At 43.8% G+C, this 20,832-nt stretch overlaps 1 protein-coding gene across 5 annotated transcripts in view; it reads right to left on the bottom strand.

Annotated features, from left to right (window-relative positions):
* LOC111138620 (capping protein regulator and myosin 1 linker 1) overlaps positions 1-20,832 on the bottom strand; it is a 300,609-nt gene that overhangs the window by 84,095 nt on the left and 195,682 nt on the right. For all 5 annotated transcript variants that reach the window (XM_022490645.1, XM_022490647.1, XM_022490648.1 and 2 more), the window contains exons 18-24: positions 20,071-20,152; positions 19,230-19,329; positions 19,071-19,125; positions 14,482-14,654; positions 12,907-12,975; positions 10,107-10,200; positions 2,476-2,574 (exon numbers count right to left, since the gene is read on the bottom strand). In XM_022490645.1, the coding sequence (XP_022346353.1) occupies positions 2,476-2,574; positions 10,107-10,200; positions 12,907-12,975; positions 14,482-14,654; positions 19,071-19,125; positions 19,230-19,329; positions 20,071-20,152 (672 nt within the window). The remainder of the gene's footprint in view (positions 1-2,475; positions 2,575-10,106; positions 10,201-12,906; positions 12,976-14,481; positions 14,655-19,070; positions 19,126-19,229; positions 19,330-20,070; positions 20,153-20,832) is intronic.

Genomic DNA, 20,832 nt, shown 5'->3' with positions numbered 1-20,832 from the left:
TGTGGACACTTTTCTTTCATTCTCTTTTAAGAAAAAGCAACAGCAAAAAATTAAAATGACATTTTCACAAGGTAAGAAAACAGTGCAAACCGTTAAAAAAAAAATGGGTCTCGGGGCGCCTGGGTGGCTCAGTGGGTTAAAGCCTCTCCCTTCGGTTCAGGTCATGATCCCAGGGTTCTGGGATCGAGCCCCACATCGGGCTCTCTGCTCTGCAGGGAGCCTGCTTCCTCCTCTCTCTCTGCCTGCTTCTCTGCCTACTTGTGATCTCTGTCAAATAAATAAATAAAATCTTAAAAAAAAATGGGTCTCAATGACAAACTTTGCCTACCAGTCCCCCTGCTGAGATAAACACTTTTGGAAACCCGCTGCTTTTTAAAATTCTTCTGGTGGCTTCCATTTGAAATTTAAATGGTAGACTTACATTTGTATTTTTCTAAGTAGATTATTTTAATTTCGGTAATAGTTAACTATATTTGTATTTTTGATTTAAGAATGAATGTCAGAAAAGAGATTGAGTCCCTAAAATAAAAACTAAAAATTCAGCATACTTAACACTCCTACTCAACATTCTCCCTCTTCAGTTTCTAATTTTCGTTAGTATCAATACTTGTGCATGAAGACTTCTAATATTCACATTTTTTAACATAACAATGAGGTTTTTTCCTTGTCTGTGTTTCCCTTGTCTGTGTTGATATTAAAATTTTAAGCCCACTAAAAAAAAGGCAGTTACAGAATGATGACGATAGGACCTGCACAGCAAGAAATGTAATCCTGTGTCTTTTAATCCCGCAGCTCCCAGCAGACTGGCCAAAGGGGCAATTTTTAAAAGCTTTCCTTCAGCTTCTGTGACTATATAGATTTCATTGTTGCTCTAGTTTCTTATTACTTCATATTGTGTCCTCTCTTATTTCTCATTGTTATGCTGGAGAACTTCCCCAGAGAACTTTTTGTGCATATGTTCGACTGGGGGTGATTTCTCTGAGTCAACATCTGAGCCCATTTTAATTCTGTCCTCACGTCTGTTTGACAAAGTGGCGAGGTGTGGAATTTGTGGTCCCAAATAAATCCCCCTCTGAACTTGGATGACATCACTTCATTTGCTCCCAGTGATTGGGACGGACGCTAGTTCTAGTTCTCCTGTAAAATAGCCCTTTGATTCTCTCTGACACTCTTTAAGATTTTCTTTTTTTCCTCTCTTATAGGTGTTCTGACCAGGACATGTCTAGGTGTGGCTCTTTTGGCCTTTCCTTTGGATCAATTTCAGTGGGTCACATCAACCCCACAATTCATGCTTTCCACTATTTTTTCTCCTTTTCAATTTTGGAGCTCCTATCAGAAGGCTGTTGGTCATTTTGAATCCACTCACCATTCTGTTTTACTTTTCTTTCATGTTTTCCATCTTTTTACTGCATGTTATAGAGATTTCCTTTACTTTTTCTTCCAGAGAAACAGCTTACTTTGTGCCCTCCCAGTTTATTTAATTCTATCTACTGTGAGCATATTTTCAGTTGCTAAGCATTGTTTCCTGTTGCTCAGCAGACTATTCCCATTTTATGGATATAATATTCCCTCAAGTCCCACTGAACTTACTAATTACAGTATTTTTCAAAGTCCGTGGCTATGCTCTGAATTATCTGAGGTCAGATTTTTGGTTTATCTTGTTCTTTCTTTGACATATATTTCCTCAAATATCTTATGATCCTTGGTTTGGGTTGATATTTTGGAAGAAAATAATCCACATTTCTTTTATCATCATAATTCCTTTTTCTTCTCTAGCATTGGGTGGGGAGAAGGGAAATAAAGTAAAAAAGGAAACACTTTAGTTTCCCTTTAGTAATTAAGTGTTAACATTTAACAAGTTCTTTCTCTTTTTACTTTTTAACTTTTAGAGAGAGAGAGAGAGAGAGAGAGAACAAAAGCAGGGAGGGGGAGAGAAAGAATCTCCAGCAGGTTCCACACTCAGCACGGAACCGAGGTGGGACTCGATTGCAAGACCCCGAGATCATGACATGAGCCAAAATCAAGAGCTGGAAGCTTAACCAACCGAACCACCCAGGTGCCCCAATACTCAACAAATTCTTAATTATTTGGGGGAAACTGGGAATTTGTTTCAGACTCATAGGAGTGTGAGGAAGGGGAGAAACACAACGTCCCTGAAGTAGCAAATCTGCTTACCCTCAGATTCTCTCATCCGTAATGAGGAGTTCCTACTATTTGCATGGAAACCTAAAATACGCTTTTTCGACAATCTTAAAAAGCACAAAATCATCAGCAACGAAAAGCGCATTTTCAGCATTAGAATCAGCCTATGTTTTCCTCGCCCTGCATCCTTCCCAAACTCTTATTTCCATTTGTTGTCATCTTCAGAAGCCACTTCTTCCGGCCCCCCTGGGGATGACTCGGGGACAGAGATGCTGCGCGCCCCGCTTGGGAAAGCGGCTGCGGTGAGCGCGCCCGCGGGCACGCGCCTCTCACCTGCTGCGTGGTGCTGGTGACGATGCCCTGCTGCAGGCGGTACGCCTGCTCCTGCAAGTACTTCCGGGTCTCGTGATTCCGCAGCAGGTAGTTTTCGATCTGAAAAGCAAGCACACGGATCTCTCAAGGACACGCCGCGACTCGGTGGAGGGTGAAGGGAGAAGCGAGAAACAGTGAGGTGCTGAACTTGGAACCAAAGCTCAGATTCGCTGACCCCACGCCCATGACCCCGTGTAGACCGGAAATGGGCTGTCACCGTGATGCACTCTGGGAGTGCGAGTCAGAGACGTAACCCGCGGGTCCTGGGAGCAACCTGATGTGACTCGGTTGCTGACAAAAATCGGCGAGGGTCTGAGTGCCCCGCTGTTGGAGACCCCACGCGGTGACTCCCTGCTTTCCCTCACGAGTCTCTCCCTCACGAGTCCTTAACCACCCAACAGTTGCAAAGTTAAATAAACGTGCCAAGGTGTACGGGTGGCAGCCTCCGAAACTCTGAGCCTTTAGGAGGCAGACTCCATCGGCACTGAGAAAACTGTTTGAAGGGAAAAAAGGAGAAAATAGGTAGAAAATTTGAAGGCCACCAGCTGTACAACACAAAGACATATACTAGTTTCATTAACTCATGAGGTCTTCACGCTATCTCAAAAACAGGACTGATTTTAGCAAAAGTAGAGAAAATATGAAAACAGATTTCCACAGAAAATAACGCTTGAAGCTGCCTGAAGTCTGTATTTTTAGACACAATCTCCTATTAAAAATTCAAACATATAAATGATGACCAGATGGAAATGAAGTGTTTAAGAAAAATATGCATGGGCCTACACCGAATAAGAACGGGGTTAACTGCTGGGACTGATGGGCGTGTATGAAGATGTCTGCAAAGAATGATTCGGGATCAGTAATTGCACCATCTGGGTTTTTGTTTTTGTTTTTGTTTTTTTCAGTTGTTGTTTTCATTTGTTTTTAATAATACCACTTAACCGTTTGGCTTTAATTTGTCACTGTAGTTCCCTGGTTAAGAACTTCTAATAACTGTGAGTCTCTCCATATTATTACATTTTCATTTTAATTTTCCATATGCTAAAATGACCACTATTTAATACCAATTAGAGACAATTAAAATGCAGACTATAGGGGCACCTGGTGGCTCAGTGGGTTAAGCCTCTGCCTTCAGCTCAGGTCATGATCTCAGGGTCCTGGGATCGAGTCCCACATCAGGCTGTCTGCTTGGCGGGGAGCCTCCTTCCCCTCTCTCTCTGCCTGTCTCTCTGCCGACTTGTGATCTCTCTCTGTCTCTCTGTCAAATAAATAAAAATCTTTAAAAAAAAATGCAGACTATAATTACTATCATCCATGGAAACCATAAAGCAGAACAAAATGTACCTTTTTACTAAACATAAGTGAAGGAATTATAAAAATGAAGAGATCCTTGAAATGAAACATCGTTTAAGTGACACATTAGGACCATGGCATTTTATTATATTAATTTTCTCTTCTGCTTCCCCCAAAGTCATGTCCTTCCAAGGTGACATTACCATCGATGGGAAATGTTTTCGCCAAAAAAAAAAAAAAAAAGACTCCTGCCTGAAATATAACAGGTACACACTGCCACCCAGCTTTGGGTACTTTTGCTTTATTATTTGTCCTTTTGCATTTGATCTTGTTAAGCACTGTCCTGGGGGCCAGTTGTGAGAGCAGCTTGTACGAGAGGCTCGGCTCACGTATGGGCCACACACCCAGGGCTGGCCCATGCATTTCCAGGCTTTCTAGAGGGGTATCAATGGTGCTGCACAGACTAAGTCTGGAGGGATTTATTTATTTATTTATTTATTTTTAGAGGGGGGAAAAAATTTAAAGCTCATTTCTAAAAGCCAGTGCAAGGGGAAGGAAGAATAACAATGATTCAGTTCCTTTAACATCAACCACTGGCACATCATCACTAAAAGGACTGCCTCTTAGATTAGCAGGATAAGCCTTCCTTCCCCACACCATTCCAGGGCAAGGACAGAGACCCCATGTCCTACAGGCTGAGGATGGAGGGCCTGAGTGAAGACGGAGGGAAAGGGCCCAAAATGTCGTCGTTATGTCTGCCAGTCCTCCTGGGCAGCTATGACCTGGACGGCCCTCTAGAGCCGATCGACACCTTCAGTCTCACTGCTGAAAACAGCAGCAGCATAAAAGACAAAAAGACCTGTATTCCAATGTAGGAATCATATATTTAAAAACAAAAACCAAAAAACCCCCCCAAACTTCTAATGATTGAGTACAGGATCACAGTGTTATTCTTTAGTAGAGTAAAATCAAAAAGCGTATTTCTTCTGGGGAATAGACTTCTGTTAAAATGAAATCTTCACGATATAAGAGTATAGTATTATAGAAAAAAATGATAGGGACGCCTGGGTGGCTCAGTTGGTTGGACGACTGCCTTCAGCTCAGGTCATGATCCCGGAGTCCCGGGATCGAGTCCCACATCAGGCTCCTAGCTCCATGGGGAGTCTGCTTCTCCCTCTGACCTTCTCCTCGCTCATGCTCTCTCTCACTGTCTCTCTCTCAAATAAATAAATAAAATCTTTAAAAAAAATGATAAATGTCAGCTTTAAAGTCACTAATTTTTCATTAAAGAAAACACAAATTTTACAATTAACATATTTGTAGATGAGGCATTTCTTCTGTTTTTTATGTCCTCTCTTTTTCTGCTTTAAGTATTGTATATGATTACACTTTTTTCTCCTTCCTTAGTATATTGACTACACTTCTTCTAAAATTGTTTTTAGTAGTTGCCATAGTGTTTGCAATATACAACTATTTCAAGTCCACTTTCACAGAATGCTGTACCATTCTGCAACTGGTACAGCTTCCTTGTAAGAGAGTACCATCAATTTCTTCCTTTCTTCGTAACACTGCTATCTTTGCATGTTTTGATTTCTCTTTCACTTTTTAAAAAAAATATTTATTTATTTGTTTGTTTGTTTGAGAGAAAGAGAGTGGGGGGGTAGGGGAAGGGAGAGGCAGAGGGAGAAGGAGAGAGAGAGTCCCAGTCAGACTCCCTGCTGATCGTGGGGCCAACTCAGGGCTCGATCTCACATCTCACAGCCCTGAGATCACATTCTGAGCCGACATCAAGAGTCAGACACACAGCTGACTCTGCCACCCAGGCGCCCTCTCCTTTACTTCTGAAGAAGATTTTGCTAGACACAGAATTCTAGGCTGCTGGAGTTTAAATATTTCATTCTACTTTCTTCTTACTTGTATGATTTCTGACCCAAAGTCTGTTACAATTCTTATCCTTGTTTCTCAACATGTAAGGGCTTCCTGCCTTATCCCCAGCTTCAAGATTTTCTCTTTATCTTCGGTTTTCTGCAGTTTAAACGTGATATCCCTACATGTAGATTTTTGGGGATATTTATCCTAGTTGGTGTTCTCTGTGTTTCCTCAATTTGTGGTTTGGTCCCTGTCACTAAATTTGGAAAATTCTCAGTCATTATTATTTCAACTACTTCTGTTCCCTTGTCTTCCTTCTCCCTCTGGCATTCTCACTGTGTGGATGCTCTATCTTTTGTAACTGTCCCACAGTTCAGGAATATTCTGTTCTGGTTTTCTCCTCCATTCCTTTTTTTCTCTTGCTTTTCAGTGAGAAATTTACATTTACCTATCTTCAGGCTCAATGATTCTTTCTTTAGCTGTGTCCGGTCCACTGATGAGCTCATAAAAGGCATTTTTCATTTCTGTTACAGTGTTTCTGATGTCGAGTACTTCCTTTTGATTCTTTCTTAGAGTTTCTATCTCTCTGCTTACATTACTCATCTGTTGCATGTTTTTTGCTTTTTCCATTAGCATCCTCAATATACTCATTAGTTATTTTTAAACTGTCTGGTAATTACAAAATTTGTGTCATATCGGAGTCTGGTTCTGATGCTTGTTTTGTCTTTCATGATGCATGTCGTAATTTTTTTTTTTAATTTTTTGTTGTTGTTGAAAACTGGATATGATGTATCTGGTAACAGGAACTGAGGTAATCTAATCAGGCTTTTAATGTGCAATTTTATGTTAATCTGGCTAGAAGCTGAGTTATGCTGAATGCTTCAAAATCAAAAAGACTTTAATCTCTTCCCATGTCCCTGTTTTTATTTCCTTGGTTACTTTGGGGTTTCCCTAGAAATCCTTTCTTAAATAAAGTATCTTATAGCTTTGCTCATTTGTAATCTGCTGTTATCACACTTGATGTGTTGGTAAGGTATTAGGGAAGGGAATAATTCTATAATCTTAAGATTAAATTTAGGTTTTATTTAGTGGGACTGAGTTCCTGGGCTGTGACCTGCCAAAGTACTTCTTGGCCTTTTTTTTCCCCCTTCCCTTCTATGAAACAGGAAGGCTAGGATTGTCTGTCTTCTGCTTTGTCAGATAAAGCTCTGGTAGAGTAGTTTCCCTCAAGTGTAAGCCTCTGTTATAGACAACAGAATGCTCCAGGTATATTTCAAAATGGCTATTTATTCCCGTCCCCCTACCAGAAACATGAGAGGATTTTTGTCCATTCTTTCCTGTGATAACTTGGTGGTGGCTCTTGGAGGTGAAGCCCATGAAGGGGTCAGGACCTCGCTAAGACTAGGCCCCTAGGAGTTTTTAACTCTTGGGCTAGTCCACACTAAGCCTCTAGCAATTCCTCAATTGCTGGTTAAACACTCCTCTGAGTTACTGGCCCCATTAGCTTCTGCCGCAGGTGAGCCGATCTTGACTTTGATTCACGGTGATTCTCTGAATCCCATCTGTCCAGTTACCAGAGTGACAGTTTCCTTTGCTTTTGCCTCAATTCTCTGATGGATCTGAGAAGAGTCACTGATTTTCTGTCTGTTTAGCTTTTTTCTTGTGAAGATGGAAGTATGATGAGTGCCAAACTCTTGATCTGTCAAATCTAAACCCAGAAAACAAATCTCTAGGATATGTCTTTTTTTTTTTTTTTTTTTTTTTTTTTTTTTTTAGGATATGTCTTTTGTTACAAGTTGTTAATATCCTTTGGGAAAATATAAAGAGGTCTAACATTTTTATGTTGCTTTGTAGTTTAGAAACTTTTTTTCGCATACGCTAACTGGTTTGGTCACTGGGCACCACAGGTAAATTACTTCGTCATCCCGTCCTTTGGTTTTCTTATGTGCAAAATGCGGACATAACAAATCTATCTCATGGATTTACTCTAACAGATTATCAGTGTTAATTTATGTAAAGCATTTATAATAGTGTCAGGCCCCCAGCATGAACTGTATGTTAAACATCAGCTAAACATGGTTCCTGTCTAGTTGTATGTTTTATAGAGACAAAGAAACCAAAGTTCAGAAAAATTAAGTAACTTATGGAAATTACAAAGCTGAAAAGAGTTTGATTTGGTCAGATCTTTTTCTTTTTTTGAAGATTTTTTTTTTTTTTTTTAATTTATTAGAGAAAGAGCACAAGTGGCAGGGTGCGGGGAGCAGCAGAGGGAGAGGGAGAAGGAGGCTCCCTGCTGAGCAGGGAGCCCAATGTGGGGCTTGATTCCAGGACCCAGGGATCATGACCTGAGCTGAAGAAAGACACTTAACCGACTCAGCCACCCCAGCCAGATCTTTTGAATATAAATCTTGAATGATTTCCATTGCCACATCACAGCTTTCCCTCTCTCCACCCCCTACCTTATTCCCTTTTATTCAACCAAGTCTAAGGAGCATCCAAACAGGCAGGCCAGGCACTGTGCTAGCTGCTGAACAACTAAAAAGATGAAAAATACATAGGTTCTGCCTTCAAGGAGGCACGGTCACTAGAGAAAATGATATATGGAATCCGATAACTTAAATGACATCACAAGGCCTGTGACAGACAAGCAAAGGAAATTCTGAGAAGACCCCCAACACAGGGGAGAAAAGAGGCTCTGAGAAGTTTCCAGATGCACTCACACTTGCATTCAGCCTCGACAGACATACACAGTAGGTAGTGGGGAAAGCATGAGTGTCAACCAGACCAGAGCAGTGATTGCCAAATTTGCAGCCACCAGGAGAGTTTGCAAAAACACAGATTGCTGAGTCCCACCCCCATTTCTGAGACCCAAGAATATGCATTTCTAACAAGTTCCCTGAAGTAGAGCAGAGCAAAGAGGCAGGCTATTAAGAGAAGGAGGGAGCAGTGGATAGGAGGCAGATCCTGGGTGGAATTTTACACCAATTCAAGGAGAGAAGGTTCCATTCTAAAAGCCACTGGGGTGGGGTGGGGGGCGCCTGGGTGGCTCAGTGGATTAAAGCCTCTGCTTTCACTTCAGGTTATGATCCCAGGGTCCTGGGATCAAGCCCCATGTCAGGCTCTCTGCTCAGCAGGAAGCCTGCTTCCCCCCTCTCTCTCTGCCTGCCTCTCTGCCTACTTGTGATCTCTGTCAAATAAATAAAATCTTAATAGCCACTGGGGGCCAGGGATGGAATGGGGAGAGGTGGGCTAAAGATGTTAGTTTGTTCCAATGTGCCATGAAAGAAGATGGCTCTTTTTGACCGCGACAAAGAAAACAAAAATCCTGCTGAGAAATGATGAGCCTTGAACAAAGCCATCCCTGAGAGGAAGAGAGGGGAAGAAAACGAAGGAAGAGGTTTCTACTGCACAATCTGTAAACTGGACAATGGCATGGCTCTGGAAGATGTGGGGAAGAAAAGTCAAGCGTGGGAGGCTTGGATGGTACCACCAGATGGGCAAACAAAGAAGATAGAAAGATTTCAAAGATGGCCCAGCGACCCCCACAGTAAACGTGGAGTAGGCTTTCAGACGGGAAATCCTTAGCGCATCTAAACATGGAGAAAGGTAACCATAACCACAGAAAGAGAAGGATGGAGATGGGGCAGAGCAAGAGAACGCCTCTTGGGGCCAGTTTCTGGCCCAGGCAGAGATGATGGGCTCACAGGCGCATGGGTGGGTTGGCTTTGAAGTGGGGGAGCCCCATTGTCCTCTGGGGTTGCCAGAAAGGAGGCGGGAAGGGGTGTGGAGGAGCGAGACACATCTATAAACAAAGATGGTAAAAGGAGATCCCATCCGTAGCCTCAGTTTCTTAGTAAGAAAAGAAGGAAAGTGGGGCACCTGCATGGTTCAGTCGGTTGAGTCCAACTCAATGTTGGTGCTAGATCTCAGGGTCCTGGGATCGAGCCCCGTGTCGGGCTCTGTGCTCGGCAGGGAGGCAGCTTAAAATTCTCTCCCTCTCCCTCTGACCTCCCTTCTATTCTCTCTCCCTCAAGTAAATAAGTAAATCTTACAAAAAAAAAAAGAAAGAGAGAAAGAAAGAAAAAAAGAAAGAAAGAAAGAAAGAAAGAAAGGAAGGTACTAGCTGCTGAGGAAAAAGTTGTGCTGACCCTCAGTTCCACACATTCTCGGAAGGACGAATGAGAAGCTGTGCATGCTGGCACGCTGATGGTCCGAATGTTATTCCACTTAAATTTTAGGACAAGTTTTCATCTTTCCTATGTCATTCCTCCCCCAGTCATACAGGATGTCCGCCGTGACCGCAAGAATACAAGCTCAGGGGAGAAAAGCTTCGGAAAATACGGAGTCCTGTTTATACGTTCAGAATTATTACTAACAAAACCCGATTCAAACGTGAGTTGATGACCATGGAGCTAGTGATTCTCCAGTACCTTTTGCAAAGCCTCTTCTGTTTTTTCAGGGTTTGTTTTCAGGGCTTGAGAAGCGTCATACATAGGGATCGGCATAAATCTCAATGTATAGTTCCTAGAAAAAGGAGAAAGGGATGCTTATTTTAAAATAACACCCCACTACCTTCATTCAGCACTCTTTTTTTTAAATCCCGAGAGAGCTGCCAGTGTGTATTATAAAATTTCAAACTCACAGCCTATCTCAGAGCCCTAGCTCACAAGCCCGCTTTCTCCAGGGTGTGTGTGAGCACCCACGGGAACCCACGGCACCCACGGGGACCCACAGCACCCACGGCAGGCACCCGCGGCAGCCCGTGCTGTCTTCTAACGGCAACACGATTGGAAGGCATCTGGTTTTGTTGCTTTCAAATCCAGATTTTCAAACTGGGTCGAGAGAGAGCGGCTGGGAGGTTAAGTCCAGCATCCGCCGGCTACTTGGTTTTCATCACCAATGGATCTGAACGTCCTCAGAGACCCACAGCGGCGATGTGTGACAGCCAGCCCCCAACCGAGAAAGGAAAACTAGGAAACAAAACCCAAACACCTGCATGCAAAGAAGGACAGGAGTATCAGCAAAAAGTCTGTTCAGGCTCTGCGCCCCTTTCAACAAGGAGGCCCCCGAGCGGCCACGGTCTTTGGGAAAGCTGCCTGGCTCGGGCTGCCTGGCTCAGCGCCTTGACCTCTGTAGGTCCTCGCAGGCCCCTCTTGCACACGGCCCACATCCACACGACTCTCTGCTCCCAGCAAAGCAACTTGTGGAAAACTGTGTCCCTGGATTATCTCCCTGCTGCTGACCAGCTGCTGAAACCCAGGAGGGCAGGGGGCAGTCATCTCTGTGCCAGGCAAACAGCACGGAACCCCAAATTTACACCCTGGCCTCGGACCCCGCCCCTCGCACCTGCTCCCGGACCACTCACTCACCCCAGAGATGCCTCCTCTCTCCTGCCCCAAACACATCTGCCCTTTGCGACCGCACGGCACTCAGGAACAAAGACCTTTGGAGCCACATGGGGACAAGTGGGGTCCCCTCATGCACTGGGATCCCACAGTTGGCCGCCCTGTCAACACTAAGCAACACTCAATGGTGTGATTCTTGTAGATACTGAGAACTTCTACTAGAAAAGTCAACGAACAACTCATTCCCAAAATAAGGTACTAGTCATGAAGAACGAATAAAAAGAAAAAAAAAAAAAGCAGCCATCTTAATCATAGCGGTCATCTGTATGGGTGCTACCTAACGGGGAAAAAATGTCTTTCAGTCCAACGTAAGGGTGGTTGAACGCAGAATAAGGTGCAAAGAAAAAGGCTGCCATTTCCATGACTTCCATTTTTTCACCTTGGCCTTGTTTTAGCAGAACTGGTTTTGTTTGGTTTCAGAGGGGCCAGCCGACTGAAACGAGGAGAAAGTGCATTTGTTTTTGAGCCTGGAGCATTTTCCTTGGCCTCATCCACAGTGATCACGCGGCAGACCAGTGTACTTTATTTAAACCAGATGGGGTTCTGGGGCCACTGGCATCGTGGAGCGGAGTGGAGCTAACAGACTAAGCCAGGGAGTGCTACCATCAATCCAGAAATGCTGAGTACCAGGTGTGCAGGTTCTTGGCATCCCACAAAGACCAGTCTGGGCTGAGGCAGTCCATAGCAGATGCAACTGTGCTGTTCGCACCTAAATGTAGCTATTTGTAAACAACTGCTTCCATTCGAAGGTTTCCTGGTGCAGTGGGAGTAATTATAGGTGGAAGGCTCCAGGCAGAGGCAGAGCAAGCTGCCTTATCCTTATCTAGTGACCATCTGTGAGGGCAGCCGAGGTGACCTCTTGGCTACATCAGAACCCTGGGATTTAGGACTGGAGCACACTTAGGGATAATTAACTCTGACATTCTCCCTCTATAAAAGAAGAATTAATCAGAAAGGAGCAATGCTTTGCTCAAGGGGATAAGCGTGGTGGTGACAGAGCTGGGGACTGAATGGAAGGCTTGTATTTCCAGGCCTAGGGTTTTATCCATGACACCCAGCAGGCATGAGCGCTCCACCTGGGAGGCCTCACACGTGATGGGGAATCTGGGAAAAACACCAATAGTGAGCATTCCCCGACCCCTTCCCTAGGGGACCAGCTTCTGTGCTACTGGTCCCTTATTTCCCACCCACATTCTGTAGCCTCTCATTTCCAAGGCTGCAAACCTGCTTTGATCACTCCAGCCTTCAGAATACAATACAAGGACGGAAGAGCTCAGAAAGAACCCGATTTCTAGAATTTCTTCCAGCCATCTTTGTAGTATTGCCTCGTTTTGTTTACTGGGAAAGTAAATTTGACAATAAACAATAATTGTAGGCTTTAGTTACCATGGTAATAAAGAAAGCCTTTGAGAGTAATGAGACTAACTTGAGCCTGCGATCCCTCGATTTTGGTATTGTTTTCGGGAGCTCAGCTTTCTTTGCTCCACTGTATTCAAAGTTGTCATAATGGGCAAGAAAGACACGACTGATGGAAAGAGAATGCGAAACCATGAGGAAAAGCCAGGTGAACACTGGGTGGGCCTCTCCACCATGGTCTCATTTAATCCTCACGACTGTGGTGGATCCCTGCCCTTGTGGCCCAATGAAGAAACGGACCCCAGAACAAAGTCCTTGTCTTCTGGGTCTCATGGCTGGGTAGCATCAGCTGACTCAGACCTAGATCTTCTGGATCCAAATTCCTTGCTACCTCCATCACCCCACAGGTAATACAGACCCCATTGGTTCTTTTGTATTGTTCCAGAAAGAAGTCGCAATTAAACCTTACTTTTCCATTGCAACAGCTATATCTTGAAAGCCTTGTGCGGTAATGTTATTCTTGTCCCATATGACAGTCCTGTTGGGAAACCACAACACATAAATGATCAGACACTTAGGGATGGAGGAAAGGATTTCCCCCAGTGAAGATGAAACTCTTACAGACAACATCATCTAGATATTTTAGCACGAGAGGCAAGGAATGACATCAACTTAGTTTTAAACACAGCAAGGATGAGCATTTCCGCTGAAATTACATTCTTAACCCATTCACTGCTCACACAGTGTGAGAAAACCATACTTCAAAGCAGCAGTACCCTCGTTAACTTGCCATGATGTTACCCAGTGCTTGGTAGCCAGAAAACTCTAAAACCTGATTTCTCTGATACTCTCTCAACATATTCTCCCAATAGCATTCTAGTACTCGTCTCGGAAGTGAGAGCTGTTTATAAAAGATTCTGAAGAACCCCTTGTCCAACACAAGAATTTTGGGTCCTGAGACTTTTGTCCATTCTAAGTAACTTGAAGGAATCCAGTCATACTGTCTTCTGTTTTCACCATTGCCCTGACATGCTACGACCAGCCACCCCAGAAAGCTCTCACTCTGCTGGTAAACCTCTGGTTTCTACAAATAAGATGCTGTTTCCTTTCTCAACAAAGAATCTATTTTGGAAGAAAAGTACTATTTCACTTTCAGAAGGTGAACACATCAGAGGTATTTTGGTGTTTGCGAGTTCACCTGCTACATGAATCAGCTTTTATTTGTCTGATCCAAGAATCACACTTCTAACTGCTTTCCCTTCCTGATCTCATGGACTTTCCTTACATACACTCGGACCTTCAAGAAACGGTTGCAGATTTTGGCCTTGGTGTAGATGGAAGGTTCAGGAGGGCAAGGGAAGCATCAGGAAGGAGCCCCTTGAAGAGCAAATGTGAGTTAAATATTTGTTCACCGAACTGCTGGACTCGGGAGTGGCTGGAGCTCTCCGAAGGATGGACAAGAAAGTGGTCCTTAATAAAAGTGATTACCATGTCAGGGCTTAAGAGCCCTTAAGAAAAGCCACACTTGGGAAATGCCACAAGTGGTCGAAAATCACCACCCAGAATAGCTAACCTCCAGGATGAACCTGCCTTTAACCAGGGCACCTCCCGCATCCCTTGGGTTTTAAGTCTTTATATTGGCAGCAGTGGGGGAGGGGAGGTAAGACGGGCTCACAGCCAAGGACGGGAGGCCGGCGTGTTGGACCAGTGGTCTTTCCTCCCAGCTGCTGACACTGTGAAACGGGACACGGCCCCAGTCCTCAGTTGGGTTTTCTGCCACAGTGGAAGCCTTTAAGACAATAGCTCATGGGAATCACAACGTCTAACTTTGGACCCCGGCCCCCCAGCCTGCAATCCCAAGTGTTTTGACAAAAGACTTGAAATGGTTGCCTCTGCTTCCCAGCTGGCCTTCCCCACTGGGCACAGCCAGCTCTCCAATGCTGGGGTGGGGGGGTGGAGGGGGCTGGAATCTTTTCCAGAACTTTCTAAGGCCCTGCTCGGGGCGAGCGTCCTTGTGTCAGGGCTGAGGGCCTGACCTGCGTACCTGAGCTTGGTGTTGATCTGAAGTGCTTTGGCTAACATCTTTGCGCCCATATCCCCCATGCCGTTCCCACTGATGTCCACTTTGGTCAGGGAGGTGTTGCTTCCCAGGGCGTTGATGAGGATGGTGACCTCGGTCTTGAGTTTTGAGTCGGCCAGGGACAAGGACTGCAGGGGCTGAGGAGGGAATGAGAGGCAGCAAGCAATGACATGATCTGACAGAAGAGGCTCCGCTCCCTGTGACCCGTTTATGGAGAATCACTGGGTAGGGAGTGGTACCCCCTGCGCGCACCGCGCCCCCCAACCCAGCATTTTGCTTTGAAACTCCGGCTCAAAGACACTGATGAACAGGACGTGAAGCTTCTGGATAAACACAGACAACTTGTGTTTCAGTGCTGACCCCAGGCCACCTCTGTCCACCTCTCTCCTAAGGGAATCGTGGAAGGACACCTGGAATGGCCGATGTCAGCTCTTTGGAAATGGGAGGACAGGAAGAAATAAATAAGAAGAGTCCATAGAAATTCCTGAGCTTCTGTACGGCTACACTATCCCTTTTTACCCATTCTATTTTTACGCCAGGTGAAATGACATCTTAAAATACTAGCGGAGGACAAAGGCAAAATAAAAGCCAGCCAAGATCAGTAATAGCTAACATTTACTGAACACGTACCGTCCTTAACCACCGGTCCAGCTTTTCACATGTACTTACTCAGAGAATCACCCAACACTTACGTGCTATTATACTCGGTATTGTTATCCTTCTCCCAAATGAGACACAGAAAGGCTAAGTGACTCAAGTGAGGCCACAGAGTTAGAAAGTGGCTGAACGGAATGGATTTTGTGCTCTGGGCCCCTCGTAGCTTATCCTTGACCCTTCTGATAAGCCCCCTCCACTTTATCTTAGAAGAACCAATCAGAAGACACACAATTTTAAAGAAAAGACAAAAAGTCAAACCATGTGGCCCAGAGGTAGGTTCTGTCTGCCCCTGAGGAACTTGTTTAGGCCTCTGGCCCAGCCCTGTTGGCACCTGAATTTGCAATCCCTGAGTTCAGCCAAAACGGAATTAAGGAAGTGAGTAAGGAGAATTCTAGAACCCAAACCAACATGGCCCCGACTGTCCGAACTGTCTTCCCCGGGGGATCTGGACATCTTCCGGGTTGCTTCAGGTGATCTCGAGGGGCCCAGCCATCCTACACAGTTCTAGACGCTTACTCCATATGCACGCGGACATTACAGTGAGGGGGACACCAGAAACGGTGGCTCGGGCCGTCCATGCTCCACCACAGCCCCTGGGTTCAGGGCTTTCGAGATGTGCCTGGAGACGCTGCCTGGCATCTATCTGTACCCATACTCGACCACCAGATGCTGATTGGTTCAAGATGCATCGGCAACAGGGCTGCGGGAGGCCGGATGGGGACGCTAGTGGCTTCAAGACTCTGTCACCCACAAAACAACATTAAGCTTTTGACTACAGTTCTACCAAGTGACCACGCTTCCCATCCTCCCTGTCCAAATCTGCCATGTTTTCTAAACTTCATACAGCTACAGTAAAAATCACAAGGGAACATATCAACGTGACTCAAATTTCTGAAATGAGATGACACTGAGAACCGGACAGCCGGCTGATGCTTAGACATAAGCAGCTTCAGCGAGCCTGCGTTGATGCGAAGATCCCACACTCCAGGAAACAGAAAAAAACTGAACTACAATGCTTCAGCCTCGGGAACCTTCAGGTTTCAAATGAAAACAAATGCGGTGTTCCTTTAATAAAAAGCTCGACTCCCAACTCTCGTCATTTCAGTAATCTCTATTCAACTACTACAAAAATGATATATTACAGCTCCTTCCTCATTCTGGAAAGCTGCCAAGTCTCCAAGCGAGTAAGCGCTGATTCCAGTACTATATTCAAACTCCAATACACCCCAGTTAACACTTAAAAATAATAGGCAGAGCCATTAACGCGAGCGGAACAGCCTGAATTGCACGCATATTTATAAGGTCACCCCTTCCTGACTTCCTGCACTTTCGTGGAAGCGTACTGTTTGAAATCTTACTATTTCTTTTCACAGCTGAACATGCTTAATCTGAGAATCTGTCTCCTTGCTACAGGCATTCCCAGGAGAAAGACGTTCGCTTCCACTGGTTACAACACGGGTTTGCCTGTAATACTCCAAAACAAGATTCCCTGTCATCTCGGCCCCTCCGCGTTACTGTCCCAGGGCTCGAGACGCAGTGGCCTGACAAGCACGGTCTGTAGTTGAAAGTGACATGGGAGCCCTGGGATCTAGATTGTTCTAACCAAACAGAATGTGCAGCACGTGGCGAAGACAGTATTCCGTGAGCTGTCAAAGAACAGGTTCTGTACACACAAGGTCGGAGCATACAAAGCAAGCGATGATTTTATATATGTAAAAACCTTCAAAAAATAAAAAGAGAGCTCAATTGTGTCAGTCACGGGTGGAATTTTGAGAGTCACAAGCCTCAGCTCCTAATCATTCTGAATTGTTTTGCACATTACTAATTCAGAAGTAGGAAAAAATAGAAGGTAATTGCTTTTTGAAAAAACCACCTACTTTTCAGTGACATGAACACAAAGAGCTTTCTTTCCACTGTATGTGATTAGTGCCACACTTCTCGAACTTGTAACTTGACACAATTCACGTTGATGTAGGAAACTTTTCCGCCTGCAAATATGGTTTGAGGTGTGTTTTAACTATCAAGATTGTTTTTAAGTGAGGGACTTTGCAAATTACAGAAACAGAAGACCCTTGTGTATTAAGCAAAATGTGAAGTTTTAAAATCTATTTTTCACAAAATGTAAATTTCCCTGAAATGTGCACTAGGAGACAAGTATTTGTGGATGGATGGCAAATGTGATTCTGCAGTATTAGCTTCCTCAAGCTTTTAAAACTGGGCCGAGACTGGGAAATCAAAAACCCAAAGCAGGGTGGTAGAAAGTCAAATTAAACAGGCAAAACTGTATCAATTCTGATTTATGTCCCGGATTTTAATAACCCAGTGAAAACAGTGACAGAACAAGGACAGTGTTACCAAGTGAGGACAAGGAGAAGGGCCCATATTCACTAAACGATAAGGAGTTTCACTTCTAGCCCATAGGTTGGAGATTATATTCACACAATGAAGAGGCAGGACAACCGAATTTTCTCCTGCCCTCTAGGTCAGAGCCACACAGAGAGGTGTGGGCAAGGACAGGCAAGGAGAAGTTCCAGTCTCCACCTCTCCTGGCCCCTTAGCTTGCTCAGAAAACATAGCTTACAGTCCTAATAGAGTTTGCTACTACCCTATATGGAACTCAAAAGGGAGAATGACACTTTTTTTTTTTAATTTTATTTATTTATTTGACAGAGAGAGAGAGAGAGATCACAAGTAGGCAGAGAGGCAGGCAGAGAGAGGAGGAAGCAGGCTCACCGCTGAGCAGAGAGCCCGACGCGGGGCTCGATCTCAGGACCCTGAGATCATGACCTGAGCCGAAGGCAGAGGCTTAACCCACTGAGCCACCCAGGTGCCCCTGAGAATGACACTTTTAATTTAAAAATGTGTCATATCTCACATGATTCACAGAGGAAATCACTCTTATGACCTACAACACAACTGTCACAAAACATTAATGATGTGAGTCTTTGTCGGAGAACACACGTTGATTTGGGTTTGAGGAACTGTAAAAGCTGGCTGGTGGCCAAATAAGACTCCAATAAGAACGGACAAACTCTTCAGAGCATCATTACAATGTAAGGCACAAAATATACGATATACCAGGTTTAGGTTAAAGGAATTAATAGTAGAGTGCTTCTTGCTCTGTCCACAAAATATCTTTTTCCTGGGGTGCCTGGGTGACACAGTCAGTTAAGCATATGACTCTCGGTTTTGGCTCAGGTCATGATCTCAGGGGTCAGGAGATCCAGCTCCAACTCCAGCTTCTTCTTGAGCGCAGAGTCTGCTTGAAATTCTCTCTCCCTCTCCCCCTCCTGCTCATGCTCTTGCTCTCTCTAAAAAAAAAAAAAATCTTAAAAATATGTATCTTTTCTTCTTTTTTTCTAATGCATTTTAAAGGGCAGCAAGAGAGGATACAGTTTAAAATTAAATTTCTTTACCCTGAACCGCGTCTTGGCCAGGAGCAACAAAAGAGAATACGAGTAGAAGGAGGACACTAGAGCTCTAGAAGAAATTCAAGACAGGTGGTCAGCTTTCTTAGTCTTTTATAATTCTGCATAATTGCCAGACGGAATTCAAATTAGCAAGATGATGTTTCCCAGCATGATATAAGGTCAGAAAGTCAACTAGATTGAAAAAATACTCATGCATGCAGATTAGTGCATCAGCTGAAGTTAGGAAGTGGTAAGTCTTATTAAAAGACGGGCTTACAAGTCAATTTATACTTCTTTTAATCTTTTAGTTACAATCTTCCTTTAATTAGGAATGAGTTGAAACGAAGAGAAAGCAATTTTAAATATATTCTCTGACTATACTAAAGCATAAATATTTATTTCATTAAAAAAACAAGAGATGTTTTTGGTGTCTACAGATAAAAATTACCTGAAAGCATAGCAACATTAACTGGAATTAATACTCACCGATTCCTCGTCTTGAATCATCTGTACTAAGTTGTCCAACACAGGGGTCAGATTTCTAAAGAGATTTTAAAGATGTGGACAGTGGAATCAAATCAAAAGCTCTCACGAGGTTGCTTAGTTTCATCATTGTCATATAAAAAAAAAATTCAAAACTCTTACTTGGATTTCATATTATTAAAATTTTTGCCTAACGCCAGGTGCTGTATTGATCTGTTTTTACTGAGCCACACTATTAAGGTGGATAGGTCAGATTCTAAACCTGGAAAGAATGAGAGTAAGCAGAAAATCAAAACACATGTGTATAAATAAATTCTCAGCTGGTATACAATGAAGCAAAGGTGACATGAACTTGGGTGACTTTCTCTACCATCCCGAGGGCCCTGGGATACTAACCTTTCATTTTCAAAAGGAACTTTTTTGCTCTCTTTTCAAGTCCTATTATTTCATGGGGATAAACTCATTCTCAGCTAAGACTTAACCTAAATCTCATATACAATCAGTGGCTAAGTCCAGTCAGCAAGGAACAGGGAAAGGTATGGGTCTCATCTCTGCCCACGACTGTGTAAATAAGAGAAGATGCCAACATCCCGTTTGCTGGTAGGGGACTCCAGTGGCCTATGCCAACTAAACAGGCTCCCACTCATGCGCTACTATAACTGGCAGAAATGAAGCTACTGAAACAGTTTCTGAGTAAATAAATAATGATTTTATTTTATTATCACCAAGATTGCAGAAGGTTAGACCAAGATCGTTATCAATATTCTGGTGACAATTTTTTTTTAACTGACTTGTTCTCTTGCACTTTTGGCCGTGTTATCAACTTATTAAGACTTTGGCACTGACGTATGCCATAAATAAATTCTGTTAAATTTAACAGCCCTATTAGTCAAGAAGCGAGGTAACATGCCCATTAAGGTGTTGTCTAGGTTGGGCTTTCTGTTTTCCCCTTACTAACTTCCTTCAAATACTATTTCTGTTTCTTTTCTGATTTCGGACTTACCATTATCGGAGATATCTAAGCTGGTGATGTTGTGGATCTCGGCGATGCAGCCTTCTAAGACTTGTGCGCCTCCTGATCTCAGCTGGAGAAACACAAAGGACGTACGAGGTAAAGGGGTCACCTACTGGACGTGGAACCAGAAAACATGAAAAGCAAGAGATACAGTCTCTGACGTTGTGCCAAAGGCTTATTCACTCTGTGGTTACCATCAATGGTAAAGAGCCAATCACTAGTCATTGCTACTGGTCCCCATAGCACTGAAATCAGGAAATGGCTAGAAAAAGAAACAGAAAGATGGGGACCATACTCCCCATCAGCATGGGCAACGCAGCCTCCATCAGCCCACAGACACTGTCTTCATTTCTGACTTTTGGAAACCTACAAATCCCTTTTATACATGAGAAACTGGTATGGATTTTGTTTGATTATTCCAGATTTCAGGGCAGAACTCCACCAAGTAACAGCAAAACAACCAAAGGAGACAAGGAAGATGAAGTCTTGTTGACTGTCAACCACTGCCTGAAGGACCCAGCCCGTCGTCCCACTGAGATGGGGTGCGGTCACACGGTTACAAAGCAAATGGTGAAAGGTGATTATGAAATGACTTGGGCAAACTCATTGAGCCACAGAAGAAAAAGATGTTAGATCAATTTAAAATATTATTATGGTTGGCTTATAGCAAAACTAATTCTCATTTCATGACCTCATTTATTTTAAAGAAACAGGCAACCTATAAAACTCAATACTTTGTATCCTTTCCCA

The sequence above is a fragment of the Enhydra lutris genome, unplaced genomic scaffold (assembly GCF_002288905.1).
Source record: "Enhydra lutris kenyoni isolate GAN:26980312 unplaced genomic scaffold, ASM228890v2 scaffoldscaffold93, whole genome shotgun sequence".
NCBI classification, from domain to species: Eukaryota; Metazoa; Chordata; class Mammalia; order Carnivora; family Mustelidae; genus Enhydra; species Enhydra lutris.
The sequence above is the reverse complement of the archived record's forward strand: the minus strand, read 5'-3'. Positions and strand labels throughout refer to the sequence as shown.